Here is a 17,007-nt window from a genome sequence, read left to right as displayed (position 1 = left end):
CAGGGTAGGGCTCCCCTCCTGCCCCTGAAGCATGCTTGCCAGGAACAAGAATAAATGCATTTTTTGTAATGTATATATCTTCAAAAATATACAACAAAAATTATGGGGATGGGGAGTGGGTTATATGGGAACCTCTTATGTTTTTTAATGTAACCTTCTTTGTTATCTACTAACTTTAATTTTAAAAAGTAAAAAAAAAAAAAACCAAACTACAGTGAGATACCACTTTATACCCACTAGGATGGCAATAATAAAAAAGATAAAGAATAAGTGTTTGGCAAGAACGTGGACAAACTGGAACCCTCATAAATTGCTGGTGGGAAAGTGAAATGATATAGTCACTTGGGAATAGAGTTTGGTAACTCCTCAAAAAGTTAAACATAAAGTTATATTAACTGGAAATCCCATCCTACATTTATACTCAAGAGAATTGCCAACAAATGTGCACATAGAAACTCTCTTATTAGCCCAAAAGTGGAAACCACCCAAGTGTCCATCAAAAGATACTTGGAAAACAAAATCTGGTATATCCATACAAGAGAATATTATTCAGCCATAAAAGGAATCAGTACAATAAAAAGTACTAATACTGCTATAACATGGATGAAAATTGAAAATATGCTAAGTGAAAGAAGCCAATCATAAATGGCAAACATTGTATAATTCCATTTATATGAAAGTCTAGAATAGGCAATATAGATTAGTGATTGCCAGGTTTGGGGTAGGGGTAATATGGAGTGACTGATGATGGATACTGGGTTCTTTTTAGGATGACTGAAATATTCTAGAATTAGATAGTAGCAATGGTTGTACAATGTTGTGAATATACTAAAAATAACTGAACTGTACACTTTAAAATATGGATTTATTGTATGTGATGTATATATTCATTTAAAAAATAATAGTGTTTAAAAAAAGGAATAAATGCAGGAGACCCCTGGGCTTCTGCCTGTCTTTACCCTTAACAAACTAAGAGAAGAAGGAAAGTGCCTAATAGGAAGAGGTACACAGGAAGCACTTAATAAATGCTGTTGACTAATTAAAATGGAAAAGGAATACAGCATATTGGCTAAGAAAACAGGCTTTAAGGTCACCAGACCTGGCTTCTAATTTACCAGCTACGTGACCTTGGGCAAGTTACTCAACTTCTCTAAGCTGAGTTACTATATCTACATGTACAGAGTAAAAAGAATTCCTATGTCCTAGAGTTACTGTGAGGATAATACAAAATGACAATTTTATATAGAGTTTCATATCACCACACCAGGGAGCCAAGAGTGCCTACAGCTGCAAGCAGGAGAATTGCAACCATCATCCATGTGGAATCTAAGCTCCCTCTTGATGTAGAGGGTGATTGGTCATAACCTCCCAGGGTCCACAGGATGGAGGAATAGAGTATGGATTAGAGTGGACTTACTGGTGTTCTGCTGGGGAACTATCGTGATTAGTAAGGGAAGAAATTGTAGTAGTGATGTGGAGAGGGTGGCCACGGTGGCTGCTAATGGTAAGGAGACAGAAGAGATATGGTGTGGGGGCATCTTCAGGATTTGGAGATGTCCTAGGTGATGCTGCAGGGACAGATGTTGGACCTTGTGTGTCCTGTCGTGGCCCACTGGGTGGACTGAGGGACAGTGTGGACTACAATGTGGACCACTGTCCAGGTGGTGCAGCAGTGCTCCAGAATGTATTCTCCAGGTACAGTTGATGTACCGCAATGATGAAAGAGGTTGTTGATGTGGGAGAAGTGGGGTGGGTGGGGGGGTCTATGGGGACATCATATTTTTTTAATGTAACATTTAAAAGAAAATAAAGAATAAAAAAAATAAAATGAAATAAAAGAGTTTAGTATGAACCTGGAATATAGTAAAAACTAAAAACTAAAAAACAAAACAAAAAAAACCACTTTGCTTACATTATTATTTTAAAGAGAAACAATGTCCCATGCATTCTTCCCACCACAGTCAAAATCAAAAGATATAGCAGGGAAGCAGACATGGCTGAAGTGATTGAGCTCTTTACCACATGGGAGGTCCCTGGTTTGGTTCCCGGTGCCTCCTAAAGAAGACAGTGAGCTGAAGTGACAGGCAGGAGCAATGAGCTGACACAACAAGATGACACAACAAGACACAGAAGAAGAAAAACACAAGAGACACAACAAAGCAGGGAGCAGATATTGCCTCCTAAAGAAGATGAGCAAAACAGCAAACTGTCGCAACAGGCAGATGCAGCACGCTGATCCAACAAAATGAAGCAACAAGAAACACAAGAAGAAAAAAAAAAAAGATATAATACAGAACAGTGGGATGTTAGGAGACTGTACTTCTACCTACAGCTTTCATTAGTTTGCTGTATGGCCTTAGGCAGACTACAGTATTTTCCTCACCTGCACAATTAAGGGAGATGGACTAGGTCAGTGTTTCCTAGTGTGGAACTTGCACGTGACAATATTGAGTTACATCATTTTTTTTAGAAGTTGCCTTTTCATTTCTCTTGAAAATTTCATGATCATGAAAGATGTTAGCATGTCTTCCATTTGGTATTAGAATACTTCTCTCATATTTGCTAACCTCTCTTAAACAGAGAGCTGGCCTCAGACTCAGAACCTTCCATTACAGGCCACAGTATTAAGCTAGAATTTAATAACACCTCTTTGTTTTTCATTGTGTTTATTTCTACAGAAGTACCTTTAAATTATGGTAAGCAGCACTGGTTTGCACAAATGGTAGTGACTTCACGATTCTTTTTAATATACTTATGACAGTAAAAAGAGAGAGAATTTCAAGAGAAATATACAGTAAATACTACTACAGGTGGCAAAAATTATGAAGGTGGCACTAGAAGTTTTCGAAACACTGTGCGAGAAAAATGTTACAGTCCCTCCCAGTCCTAAAAGTGAATGCTGGAACCCTGGACTGTCGGGCTGCAGATCTCCCACCAAACCCTCCCATACCTACAAGGTTCCTTGCAACTTCACCTCTTCCCTGGAGTCTCCAATCCAGCAGCCTGGCTAAAAAGTCACTCCCTCCACTCTGCACCCAGATCATGTTCTACATCACGCACTGTAGCATTTATTACTCAGTACTCTAACCATCTATGTTTATCTCCCTTCTAGAACATGAGCTCACTGATACAGGAATTATGTCTGGGTATTTTATCCCCAAGACATCTGCCATAAAGTTGTGTCTGGTACAAGTAGGCGCCTGATGGATATACACAGAATAAATGCACCAATACTTCTGCCCTGTTTTCAATGAATGAGAAGACAAAAGACAGTAGAAGAGCATTGCCAAAAACACATTTGCCATCATTCCAATTCAGCACCTCTTAGCACTTAAGTTGGATGGTAGAACACTCACCTTTCTGACCTTAGCTTCAAATCCTAAGTTAAATGAGAATCCACACTATATGAAACATTTGGAAAAGTCAATCTTTCTTCAAGAAACTTACCAGGATTGAAAAGTGACCAGTCACACCAGCACAAGGCCAATTACAAAGGCACGATTAACTTCTGCAGTGTAGACCAGAGCTACGTAAATATCCAAGAATAGTCTTTCCGTGTCCTTTTTTTTTTAAAGATTTATTTTTTTTATTTATTTCTCTCCCCTTCCCCTCCTGCCAGTTGTCTGCTCTCTATGTCCATCTAATGGCAGGGCATAATGCCAGAAAAAAACAGGCTTCAGTGGTGAGGTGAAAGCCCAAATGGAGGGCTCCCTACTGTCAAAATGACATGAATTTCAAAGTGCTTTATCTTCTAAAAATGATATGCATGTAAGGGGGTCCTGTTACACTAGGAAAAGCAATAATGAAGGCCCTCTTGCAAATTCAGAGGTTGCCCCTCCTGAAAGGGGTTTTCTCAATTATATTCCTCCTGTTATTTTGAGCCTTGGACCCAGTATCTGATAGGCAGGTAAACTGTAAAAATCTTAAGCCTCATAGGAAATGGTATTCTTTTAAATGGAATAAATCTGTCAACAGAAAGGTACAGGCTGGCTGCTCTAAATATCCTCTGCAGGTTCTTATTAAAAATATAAATTAAAGTCAAGCATAGTCCCTTTACTCCCCACATCTGTTTGCTATTCTATCTCCATTATTAATACTGTAAAGCAGGGTCCCCATTCAGGCAAGATTAATTCCCTGTTTCGAACACCTTCTGCTGACATTGCAATGGATCAGTTTGGGAGACTGTAAAGGCAGGCCCAGGCACTACTCTCAGGCACATGACCAATGAGGAGATGAGGCCTGGGCCTTAGTTTAAAAGAAGAGGAAGTTAGGTCCAGCCTGTGATCAGAGAGATGATATAGTCCAGTAGTTAAGAGTTTGGGCTCCTTCTTTCCCATCTCTTTTATAACCTAGATGTGTGACCTCAGGCAAGTGATTTAACCCAATTCATTTAACCCCTTAAGAGTTTCAGTTTTATCAACTTTAAAATGAATGGAGGTAAGGAGAACCTTATTAGATTATAAACCATTTAACACAATGACATGGGAAGCGGATATGACTCGAGCAATTGGGCTCCCATCTACCATATGGGAGGCCCAGGGCCTCCTAGTGAAGGAAAGCTGGCCCATGTGACAAGTTGGCCCAAGCAGAGAGCTGGCCCATGTGGAGGCTGGCCTATGCGGTGAACTTGCCCAAGTGGAGAGCTGGTCTGCACAGGAGTGCTGGCCCGCACAGCAAGCTGGCCCACGCAGAAAGCTGGTGCAGCAAGATGACACAACAAAAAGAGACACAGAGGAGAGACAATAAGAGACGTAGCAGCCCAGAGAGTTGAGGTGGTGCAAGAGAATGAGTACCTCTCTCCCACTCCAGAAGGTCCCAGGATTGGTTCCCGGTGCTGCCTAAAAAGAAGACAGGGAAGCGGACTTGCCCAGTGGATAGGGTGTCCATCTACCACATGGGAAGTCCACGGTTCAAACCCTGGGCCTCCTTGACCCGTGTGGAGTTGGCCAACGCACAGTGGTGATGCGTACACAGAGTGCCATGCCACGCAGGGGTGGCCCCCTGCGTAGGGGAGCCCCACGCACAAGGAGTGTGCCCTGTAAGGAGAGCCACCCAGCGCGAAAGAAAGTGCAGCCTGCCCAGGAATGGTGCCCACACACACAGACAGTTGACGCGGCAAGATGACGCAACCAAAAGAAACACAGATTCCTTTGCCGCTGACAACAACAGAAGTGGACAAAAAGGAGAACACACAGCAGACAACTGGGGATAGGGAAAGGGAGAGAAATAAATAAAATAAATCTTTAAAAAATATATAAATTCAAAAAATTTAAAAAATAAAGAGAAGACAAGCAGACACAGAAGAATGCACAGCGAATGGACACAGAGAGCAAACAACTGGGGTGGGGTGAGGTGGGGTGGGGGAATAAATAAATCAATCTTCAAAAAAACCACAATGACATGAAAAATAGTAAAACTAAAACAAAGCCAAAAAAAAAAAAGGCTCTTATCATCTTCATCATATCGTCATCCTCATTTCTACAATCTGCCTCATATGCTGAGGCAGGGCAGGAAAAGCCCTGCTATTCTTTTAGTCTGCCCAGGCTAAGCAGACAACAGCAAGACTCAAAAGAGACCATATAAGAGACAAAAAAAAGGATGACACAACAAGCAAAAAACAGAAGAGATATCACAATAGATATAAAATCAATTCTTGATTAACCATACTTAGGAGGAGAGGGAAGACTGTATTTAAATTGAAGGAAAAAATCTCTTCCTCAAAATATTACAGGTTGAGGGGAGTGGACATGGCTCAAGCGATAGAGTTTCTGCCTATCATATGGGAATGACCTGGGTTCAATCCCTGGGGCCTTCTGGTGAAAAAGAAGAAAAGAAAGCATGCCTGCGCAGCAACCCAGTGCTAGTGTGAGTGCCAACACAGTGAGCCAGTGCCCGCGCAAGTGAGTCACGTAGCAAGATGATGACGCAACAAAAGAGAGACAAGGGCAGAGTCAAGGCAAAGTGCAGCAGAAACCAGGAACTGAGGTGGCACAATTGACAGGGAACCTCTCTCCCTATCAGAGGTCTCCAGGATCAAATCCTGATGAATTTTAGAGGAGAGAAAATGAGAAGAAAAGAACACAGACAGCAAAAACAGCAGGGCGGGAGGAGGGGAAGGGGGGAAATAAATAAATCTTAAAAAAAAGAAAAGATTACAGGTCGAAAAACAATTTTTTTAAAAAATTAGACATTGCAGCTTCTTGGAGTACATAATTATTTAAGAGGGAACAAAGCACAATGGTTAAGAGTGGACTCTCCACCCAGAATGCCTGCGTTTGAATCCTAGCTCTACCATTTCCAAGTTGTGTGACCTTAAGCTAGCTACAGAAATTCCTTGTGTCTCAATTTCCTCATCTGTAAAAGGGGGCTAATATTATACCTATCAGTGTTAAAGGGTTGTTGTGAAAATTAAATTAGTTAATATATGCACATATAAAGCAATAAGAACTCAGAGATGTATTCACCAAATGCAATGAACGTCTCATGATGATGGAGGAGATTGTTGTTATCAGGGGAGGAGTGGGGTGAAGGGAGTGGGGGGTATATGGGGACCTCATTTTTTTAATGTAATATTAAAAAAATAAAGACAAAAAATAAATATATAAAGTAAAAAATCATAATTAACAAAAAATAAATAAAGCAATAAGAAGAGCACCTGGTTAATAGCGCTCAATAAGGGTTAGCTTTTATTAATATTCCTATTGCTTCTATTGTTATTTAAGCTGATTTAATACTAAGTTGATTATGTTTAACTTACTATTAAAATTTTTTTTAAAGATTTATTTTTATCTATTTCTCTTCCCTTCCACCGCCGCCCCCCCCAGTTGTCTGCTGTGTCCATTCACTGTGTCATCTTCTGTGTCTGCTTATATTCTTGTCAGTGGCACCTGGAATCTATGTTTCATTTCGTTGCGTCATCTTGCTGCATCAGCTCTCCATGTGTGCGGCGCCATTCCTGGGCAGGCTGCACTTTTTTCGCACTAGGTGGCTCTCCTTATGGGGTGCACTCCTTGGGCATGGGGCTCCCCTATGCGAGGGACGCCCCTGTGTGGCACGGCACTCCTTGAGCACATCAGCACTGCATGTGGGCCAGCTCATCACACAGGTCAGGAGGCCCTGGGTTTGAACCTTGGACCTCCCATGTGGTAGGCGGATGCCCTATACATTGGGCCAAATCCGCTTCTCATACTATTAAAATTTATTTGCTGTCCTTAAACACAAATTAAGTGATTATAGAGGGAAGCAGAGGTGATAGGTAGGATTTAGAAGTGCTTGGGCAGCAAGCTGGCAGAAAAAGATGATGCAACAAGAGACACAAGAAGAAAAACATAATGAGAGACACAACAAGGCAGGGAGCAGAGGTTCCTGGTGCATCCTAAAGAAGAAAACAAGACAGCAAGCTGGAGCAACGGGCAGGCATGGCAAGCTGACATAGCAAGATGACACAACAAGAGACACAAAGAAGAAAAACATAATGAGAGACAACAAAACAGGGAACAGAGGTGGCTCAAGCAATTAGGTACCCCCCTCCCATATTGGAGGTCCTGGATTCAATTCCCAGTGCCTCCCAAAGAAATAACGAAGACGAACAGACAGCAATTGCAAACAATAAGGGAACAGGAAGAAAGAAATAAATAAATAAAAATCTTTTTTAAAAAAAGTATATGGGGGCATAGCAGTTTGATATTATTAATGAATTCCAAAAAGAAATATTGGATTATGTTTGTAAACTGATCTTTTCCTCCGCACATATAAGATTATATTGGATTCAGAGGCTACTTAATTAAGTAATCAGGTACACTTCTTGTGCCATTAGGGCATTGAGCCCCCACCCTTGGTGGGTGGGAACTCACAGATAAAAGGCATGGCAAAGGACAGAGTTAGAGGGTTTCTGGTGTTGGAGTTTTGATGTTGGAATTTGATGCTGAAAACTTAAGCTAGAGCTCACAGAGGAAAGAGAAGCCAGCACCAGGAAGAAAGAAACCTTGAACCCAGAGAGAGGCAAGACCCTGGAAGGGAGGAATCCAGGAAGCATGAACCCTCGCAGACATCAGCAGCCATCTTGCTCCAACACATGAAAATAAACTTTGGTAAGGGAAGTAACTTATGCTTTATGTTCTGGTATCTGTAAGCTCCTACCCCAAATAATTACCCTTTATAAAAACCAACTAATTTCTGATATTTTGCATCAGCATCCCTTTGGCTGACTAACACAGCGGGGAAGTGGGCATAGCTCAGTGGTTGAGTGCCTGCTTCCCATGTACGAGGACCCAGATTCAATCCCTAGTACCTCCTAAAAATTAAAAAAAAATAGAAGTGTAAAGCATAGCAACAGAAGATACATTAGGATGAAAAATGTCTGTGGATAGTCCAAGAACAGATTTTTTAAAAGTTGGTAAGATAGAGAGATGGATAGACAGATTTGTGATAAAGCAAAACAAGTAAAAGATAGTGATAAAATCTAAGTAGGGGGCAGCGGCTTGACCCAGTGGTTAGGGCGTCCATCTACCACATGGGAGGTCTGCAGTTCAAACCCCGGGACTCCTTGACCCGTGTGGAGTTGGCCTATGCGCAGTGCTGATGCACGCAAGGAGTGCCATGCCACCCAGGGGTGTCCCCTGCATAGGGGAGCCCCACGCGCAAGGAGTGTGCCCCATGAGGAGAGCTGCCCAGCACGAAAGAAAGTGCAGCCTGCCCGGGAATGGTGCCGCACACACGGAGAGCTGACACAACAAGATGACGCAACAAAAAGAAAGACAGATTCCCATGCCACTGACAACAACAGAAGCGGACAAAGAAGACACAGCAAATAGACACAGAAAACAGACAACCAGGGTGGGGGGGACAAGGAAAAAAAAAATCTAAGTAGGGAAGCGGACTTGGCTCAACAGACAGAGTGACTGCCTACCACGGTTCAAACCCAGGGCCTCCTTGACCCATGTGGAGCTGGCCCACGCGCAGTGCTGATGCGCACAAGGAGTGCCCTACCACACAGGGGTGTCCCCTGTGTAGGGGAGCCCCACTTGCAAGGAATGTGCCCCATAAGGAGAGTCACCCAGTGCAAAAGAAAGTCCAGTTTGTCCAGGAGTGGCACAGCACACACGGAGAACTGACGCAACAAGATGACACAACAAAAAGAGACACAGATTCCCAGTGCCGCTGACAAGAATACAAGCGAACACAGAAGAACACACAGCGAATGGACACAGAGAACAGACAACTGGGGGGGGGAGGAAGGGGAGAGAAATAAATAAAAATAAATCTTTAAAAAAAATTTTTTTAGAAGTCTAAATAGTGGATAAATGAACATTCACTGAAAATTCAACTTTACTCTATGTTTAAAATTTTCCTAGGGAAACGGACTTTGGTTAGGGCGTCCGTCTACCATACGGGAGGTCCGCATACCATACGGGAGGTCCGCAGTTCAAACCCCGGGCCTCCTTGACCCATGTGGAGCTGGCCATGCGCAGTGCTGATGCGCGCAAGGAGTGCCTTGCCACGCAAGGGTGTCCCCCGCGTAGGGGAGCCCCACGTGCAAGGAGTGCGCCCGTGAGGAAAGCCGCCCAGCGTGAAAAGAAAGTGCAGCCTGCCCAGGAATGGCGCCGCCCACACTTCCCGAGCCGCTGACGACAACAGAAGCGGACAAAGAAACAAGACGCAGCAAATAGACACCAAGAACAGACAACCAGGGGAGGGGGGGAATTAAAGAAATAAATAAATCTTTAAAAAAAAAAAAAAATTTCCTGATAAAATTCCGGGGGAGGGGGTGGGCATCAATCCCAGTTCTAGTTTTTGACTATGCTGCCTATCCTCTAAGCCTAATCTCCAAAGGAAAGATCTAATGGTGATAGAACTGCTCATCATCAACATTTTCCTATACCAGAAGATCAGTGTTTGAATGCTGACCTTGACCATCGAGGCATGAGTGGAGACAGAGCAGAGAGAAGGCAGAAAACAAGAACATTGTGACATTATAATGACATCAGTACCCCTGCTCAGGAGAACCTCAGAAACGAGGTTCAAGGCTAAGGAAGGGGCAGGTGGAGGGTGGGCAGGCGGCACACACTTACTCATGGACTCTGCTGTCACCATAGAGATCACTCAGGCCAAAGCTGATGTAGTGCCAGTGCTCAGGGATGTTAGCAGAAGGACTCCCCACGTTCCTGTACATGCTAACATAGTCCAATGGGTCTGGACCACCCAACCTGCAAAAGACAAAACAGAGGTATGTCAGGTGAGCCTGGATACCAGACAATGTCAAGCTAAGGGGCTCTGCCTTGCAAACCTAAAGTCCCCATCCTGGAAGAACCTAGGGTGAAAGAAGACTAAAGGAAGGCCACATCTCTCTGGCATGAGATCAAGGGATTGGAAGCGGCCCATCTCCACATGCACAAAAAGCTCCCTTCTACCTCCAAACAGGCAGGACCTCTTTTAGAGATAAAATAGACTAGATGCTTGCTTGCTTTGGGCTTCCTGCTGTTTCAAATTACTGAGCACAAATGGGATTGCCAGGGATTATCTCTCTTCCATGGTGCCTGGTAAACACATCAAGCTTCAAGGCAAGAGGTGCATCAGTCAATCAACTGGCCTCTGTTGAAAGCCTATTCGGAACATCCCCAATAGGCATTGTTCCAGGAAGCAGAGGCTGTGCTCCACTCCTGCCTCTTAGCTAGCTAATTCCTGAAAGACTATATTGTGCCCTATGTTAATTACAGTTTGTTCTAAACAAACCCAAAGCCTACAGACCCTGCAGACCAAAGCTGGTCCTTTATCATTGCAAGTGACAAAGGCCAAACTTAGGCTGGCTCAGCTCTGCAGAGAGAACTGTGATTGCCTACATTTGGAAAATGATCCCTGGAGACTGCTGGCTCAGAGGTAAAACTGCAACATTAAATGATTTGGGGCCTCTGAGGACCACGTTAAATTTTCCCCACAATTCCAACAGCTAGGCAGTTGTGGAAGAGAGTCAGTCATTATCTCACTCTAAGGATTTAATTCAATAAGGGTTCCATTTAGTAGAGTAATTAGTGCTTAAAAAAAAAATCCTGCTTTTCTTCAGAATGGGTCTGGAACCTCCAGAGATCTGAGAAACAGACTAAACGGAAACCACCAGCGGAAGAAACTCTGCACTTAGCCCACAAACACTCTACATTTGAGCTGCCTTGGGCATCTGACCATTCCACAGACTGCAAAATTTTGTCTGCCCCTAGGACATTGGGGGAGAGCACTTTGCAACCAGGATAGTATGCTGAAGGAAAGCTGATGACCAAATAAGAGATCTATTACTTGTGATCCCAGCAAGTACCAGGCAATTGAAGCACTATTTAAAGCCATTAGGTCTGCTTTCATTCTCTTTCACCAGAATATTATTTGCCTTTGTAGAAATCCTTATTCTCTGCTAGGAAATGTTGTTATTTATAGAACTTAAAGGGAAGCTGCTGCAAATAACTTAGAAATTTAACTAAATGGGTTAGGAAAATGGCTAAATCTCCATGTCTGCTCTTAGCTCTGATTTCACCATATCATATGACTTATCCCTCAACTGATTGGATTTAGAAAAGTTTGGTGGAGGAAAGAAAAGGGCAAAGAACCCTGGAAGGGCCCTATTATAGAACCCCTAAACAGAAGAGAATGACTATAAGCCCTATATTTGCTCCAGTTTCCTGCTGCAAATTCCCAGTCCTTCCCATTCAGCAACAAGTGGCCAAATGGTTTACACCAGGCTTGCAGCTTCTGCCATACCACTGTAGCTCACGTTGCATTTCCACATCTCCCAGGTGTCACATCAAAGGGAAAGGTTTTTCTCAAAATTCCAACTGCAAGGAGTGATCAAGAGTCAGACAAAATTAACCTTGGCCCCAAGCACAGTGTGTTCTGTTCTATTACACAGAGACCTGACTGGAGGCAGAGGAGTATGGGGAAAACAATCTATTTTGCACATAGAAAATGTTCTCCAAGGACCCAGAGCACCCCTCAACTTTCTCCAGAAGAGAGGAACCTGACTTCAAATGGCAGGCCAGGTATAGGACTGAAGTGGGTCCAGGGCACAGGCACCTCTCTGCCTCTGTTCCCTCTCACCAGTCTCAGCTTTCAACCAGGATTTCTTGGCCAGCACTGCTAGTCAAAGAGCCATCCTTCCACTGTAGAAAGAGGAATCCCAAGGTATCCTGGGCCACTGCCAGATCCACACAGCCTTGGTCAGTCATTCTGCTATGAGAAATGAAGAGGCCTCTTGGAGTACCAGCTGCTGAGCCCTTCCTTCTTCTATTTCTGCATCTAGGCAGCATTTCTAATTTCACAAAGTGCTGTACAACCCTCTTCAGCCCATCTCTGAAGATAAGTCCTGGCCTGGTTAACAAACTTGCAGCAGGAAGGGGGGAAAAAAGTTGCCCAAACCAGTCTTAGCCCTTTGCATGTTCTTCAATACCTTTTTCACACAGTTCCATCCTTTATGATCACTGGGTGACAGATAAAAACAGCTGCCCAAGTCTATACAGGGATTACTCCTCACACTTAAATGAGGCCTGAACTAACAGCAGGCAGAGCTAGGCCCACTTTCTCACAACATATTTAAATACAGAAGTACAGTGAGAATGGGTGACTAAGCAAGAATTGCTTTCCACTCAGGCTCTCTGCAAAAACTAGCAACCAAAGATCACTTCGCCTGACAGAAGGAACTTCACTACCAGCTACACCTCCTCCTGGTTGCCCAGACAGACAGACTGCTCCCCATGGTCCTCCCAACGAGCAGGTAACTGATCCCAAGGCCCATCACGCAGACTGCTCTAGGGCCTGCATCCTTCCACCGACACAGGGAACAGGCCTCAAACCCGCAAAGCCTGGCAAAGCTATCTCTAGAAGCAAAAGGCAGTCACTGAAGAGACTCAGTCCCAAAGGAAGAGGTAACCAGCCAAGACATCCACTCTAGTCTACCTTTCTCCTTCAGGTCTATGTATCCCTTTGCCCACACCCTAAGCAGCCGCCTGAACTGTCTTTCCAGGCCTGCTGAACTTGAAGGGAGCTGCTGAAGGGGAGCACCTAGTTCAGTGCCTGTGTGAGTATAGTCCTGGCCAGATTCAACCAAATCCTTAGTCAACATTTGATCTAGAAAGACCACAAGGACAAGCTCTTTTCCAGAGCCCCATTTTCGGCCAGAGGCTGCAGAAAGTTTGCAAACAGGAATGGGATACTGGAAAAGACCCGTTCCAACACCAAGGGCAGCCCATCTATATAGAAGCCAGGCTGACTGTTAAGGAGCTACTTGATGGTTACGCTCTTCAGCTTCCCTGAGAAAATCCTGCCTAAATGCTGCCTGAATCCTGAAACCCATAGCCAGAAAGCTCCTCTTAACATCTTACTGCACATCTCCCGTCCTCCCTGCCCAGGGTCCCAGGTTCCCACCATTTACTTCCCAGTAAAATGGAAGCTGTGGTCCCCATAAGTCCCGAGCCAATGGATCTCCTTGACCCTGCACCCTCTTCTAGTCAATGTCCCAAAGCAAAGCAGCTGCAGAGCCAGATGGAAACTCAGCATAGAGAAGAACTGTGTAAGTAAGAAAAGTTCATCAGGAAGAGTTGCTCCCACAAACTTCAACAGCAACAGCTGTGCACTGATATTATGTCTGAACTCATTCAGAAAGTACCAAAGGAGACCTCCTCCTCATCCCGTCACAAGGACAACTTTCTCAACTCGTTCCCCTTCTAATTCACAGGAAAGTCCTGTGCCCCCAGATGCGTCCCTAACCTAGGCAGTCTCGAGCCCTCATCTTCCCCAGCCTCGCTCCTCCAAAGTCCTCTCTTTTGCAACCCAGGACCCGCCTCGCCTCCCCATTCCACTTCAGCCCCCGCTGGGCTTCCCCTCGCCTACTAATGACCCCCTGCTGGCGCCCCCTCCTTTCCCCGCGTTTACAGTTCCCCCTCTCATTTCGTTCCCCACGCAGCTCCGTCACACACCCCCAGTTCTCACACCCTCCCCAAATCCCTGTTAACTCTTCACTGACCACAGGCTCCGTTAACCGCTTTGTCCCCATTCCCAACTTGAGCCCTAACTCCTAACCTCGCAGCAGGAAGCCCTCCTTCCAAGTGCTTTACCCTTACTCCCGCAAATTTCTTTGCCCCGGGCGCCTGCCACCCCCGTCCGTCTCCCCAAGGCCCAGGGCATACCAGTACTTGACGATAGCTGTAACCTGAAGCGGATTCGGCTGGTCTGGGTAAAGGCGGCGGCACTCTCCGTAGATGGCGTGCAGTCCCGGGGGGAAGAGAGAAGGGAAGGCCGGGGGGGCAGTAGGGGCAGGGGCCGGGGGCGCGGCGGGGCCGGGGGCGCCACTAGGCCGCAGCTCCGCCATCGGGGCGCGTAGGGCGCTGGGGGAACCGGGGAGGGTGGGTGAGGGGGAAAGCACTGACGGACCAGCGGACAGTCTCCGTGGGTGCGACTCCCCGAAGCGATTCGGGTTGCAGCGAGGTCTACGCTCCGCGCCTGCGCAAGGAGGACCGTCCGCCCAGGCCGCCGCCGCCGCGGAGTCTGCCAGCGGGAGCCTCGATGCCTCAGGGCGCTCAAGGGGGCGGGGCGCAGGCGCGCCCTATCCAGGCACCAATTGGTTAGCGTCTGTGCCAGTCACAGATAGGGAAGGTGTGACCTGACAATAGGCTCCGCCTCTGCCTCCTTGTGCTGAGATTGTCCCAAGGCTCTTGAACTCCCCCTAGTGTTAGAAAGACCCCAGGTTCAAACAGAGATGTTGAGCACGCTCTGAAGTACTAGGGTCCCACGAAAAGCACTGGGAAGAGCACTGACAAAAAGGGTTGCTACTGTCCTGCTGACACACTATTTAACAAGGATTTAATTTAACCATAATTCTGACACTGGATTGATTTATTCTTCAGCATGGCATTAGTTTTAACAAGTTATTAATCCAAAGCTTCCTGCTGTCTTTGAATATCTAAAGACTGACACTTTTTAAAATTAGTCTGTTTTTTAAAAGATACACAGATCACAAAAAAATGTCACATTAAAAAATATGAGGTTCCCACATACCCCAACCCCCACACACCCCCACTCCTCCCATATCAACAACCTCTTTCATCATTGTGGCACATTCACTGTACTTGGTGAATACATTTGGAGCACTGCTGCACCACATGGATTGTAGTTTACATTGTAGTTTACACTATCCCCCAGTACATTCAGTGGGTTATGGCAGAATATATAATGTCCAGCATCTGTCCCTGCAATATCATTTAGGACAACTCCAAGTCCCGAAAATGCCCCCACATTTCATCTCTTCTTTTCTCTCCTTGCCCTCAGTAACTACCGTGGCCACTTTCTCCACATCGATGCTACAGTTTCTTCCATTATTAGTCACAATAGTTCTATAGTAGAATCCCAGTAAATTCACTCTAATCCATATTTTATTCCTCCATCCTGTGGACCCTGGGTTGGTGATGTCCGCTCCACCTTTATACCAAGAGGGTGCTTTGACTGACACTTAACACCGCCAAATTCATGGGTCCTATGCCGAAATAAATCAAGTCGATAAGTAATAAATTCCTATTTCAGAGTTCTGTCAGAAAGTAACAAGTGTTGGGTAAGCCAGGATTAATTTAAATAATGTGGAAATTATTTAATAAATGCTATTTTTTTTCTTGTTTTAGGTAAAGGGAGGCAGATTGCCTTGAGACACTACAATATTCTTTATCTGCGATAGGCTTGCCCTTCCCCATTACCTTTTTTTTTTTAATTTTTTAAAGATTTATTTTTTATTTATTTCTCTCCCCTTCCCCCTTCCCCCAGTTGTCTGCTCTCTGTGTCCATTCGGCTGTGTGTTCTGTGACTACTTCCATCCTTATCAGTGGACTGGGAATCTGTGTTTCCCCTTGTTGGGTCATCTTGTATCAGCTCTCCGTGTGTGCGGCGCCATTCCTGGACAGGCTGCACTTTCTTTCGCGCTGGGCGGCTCTCCTTACAGGGGCACTCCTTGCGCGTGGGGCTCCCCTACGCAGGGGACACCCCTGCATGGCAGGGCACTCCTTGCACGCATAAGCACTGTGCATGGGCCAGCTCCACACGGGTCAAGGAGGCCCGGGGTTTAAACCGCGGACTTCCCATATGGTAGGCGGATGCCCTATCCATTGGGCCAAATCCTCTTCCCCCATTACCTTGATTCTAAAATTAACAAGGATAATTTTTCTTTAATTTCTAAGGCTTTAAATTAGGAATTAACTTCCTGTTGATTGTGAAGAAGTGCAGAGAAAGGGACAGGAGTTGGCTACCAGTGCTATTGAATAAAGGGTCCCTCCAACTTGAATGGGGAAAATAAAAAATCGCCTATACTTAATATCTAAAAGAATTTAACACAGGGTCTCAAACGGATATTCGTACACCAATATTCATAGCAGTATTATTCACAATAGTAAAAAACTGGAAGCAACCTAAATGCCCATCATCAGGTGAATGAATAAACAAAATGTGGTATACACATATTACTCAGCCATAAAAAGGAATGACGTTCTGATACATACTACAACACAGATGAACCTTGAAGACATCATGTTGAATGAAATGAGCCATACACAAAAGGATAAAATTGTGTGATTTCACTTACATGATACACCAAGAATAAACAAATTCCTAGATTCATAGAGACAAAGTATATTACCGGTTTTTGGGGGGAGGGTGTGTGAGGCATTATTGTTTAATGGGTACAGTGTTTCTGTTTGAGGTGATGAAAAAGTGTCGGAATGGATGGGGGTGATGTTAGCTCAATGCCGTGAATGTAATTATTATCACTGAATTGTACACATGAAAGTGGTTAAAATGGGAACCTTTGCGTTGTATTACGTTTCCATGATAACAATAATAAAAGCAAATCACTTTCACCAGTATTTCCAAATGTGTCTTCAGACTATTGTCAGCCTGTTACAAAGTTTACACCTATTCCAACCCCGCCCCCAAAAGTGAAAAGCTGCAATATCCTGCTTTCTCCTTTAAAGCTACTATTCTTCCGTGTGTGTG

General features: G+C 44.7%; 1 protein-coding gene across 5 annotated transcripts in view; it reads right to left on the bottom strand.

Moving 5' to 3' along the window:
* SUFU (SUFU negative regulator of hedgehog signaling) overlaps window positions 1–17,007 on the bottom strand; it is a 157,328-nt gene that overhangs the window by 139,506 nt on the left and 815 nt on the right. For 2 of the 5 annotated variants that reach the window (XM_058298604.1, XM_058298603.2), the window contains exon 2: window positions 10,071–10,205. In XM_058298604.1, the coding sequence (XP_058154587.1) occupies window positions 10,071–10,205 (135 nt within the window). Of the gene's footprint in view, window positions 1–10,070; window positions 10,206–14,162; window positions 14,594–17,007 lie in introns of those variants that run through there. The other 3 variants (XM_004478849.5, XM_058298601.2, XM_004478848.4) reach the window with 3 other exon arrangements.

The sequence above is a fragment of the Dasypus novemcinctus genome, chromosome 6, assembly GCF_030445035.2.
Source record: "Dasypus novemcinctus isolate mDasNov1 chromosome 6, mDasNov1.1.hap2, whole genome shotgun sequence".
NCBI lineage: Eukaryota > Metazoa > Chordata > Mammalia > Cingulata > Dasypodidae > Dasypus > Dasypus novemcinctus.
Note: the sequence above shows the minus strand (reverse complement) of the source record. Positions and strands in the feature narration are given on the sequence as shown.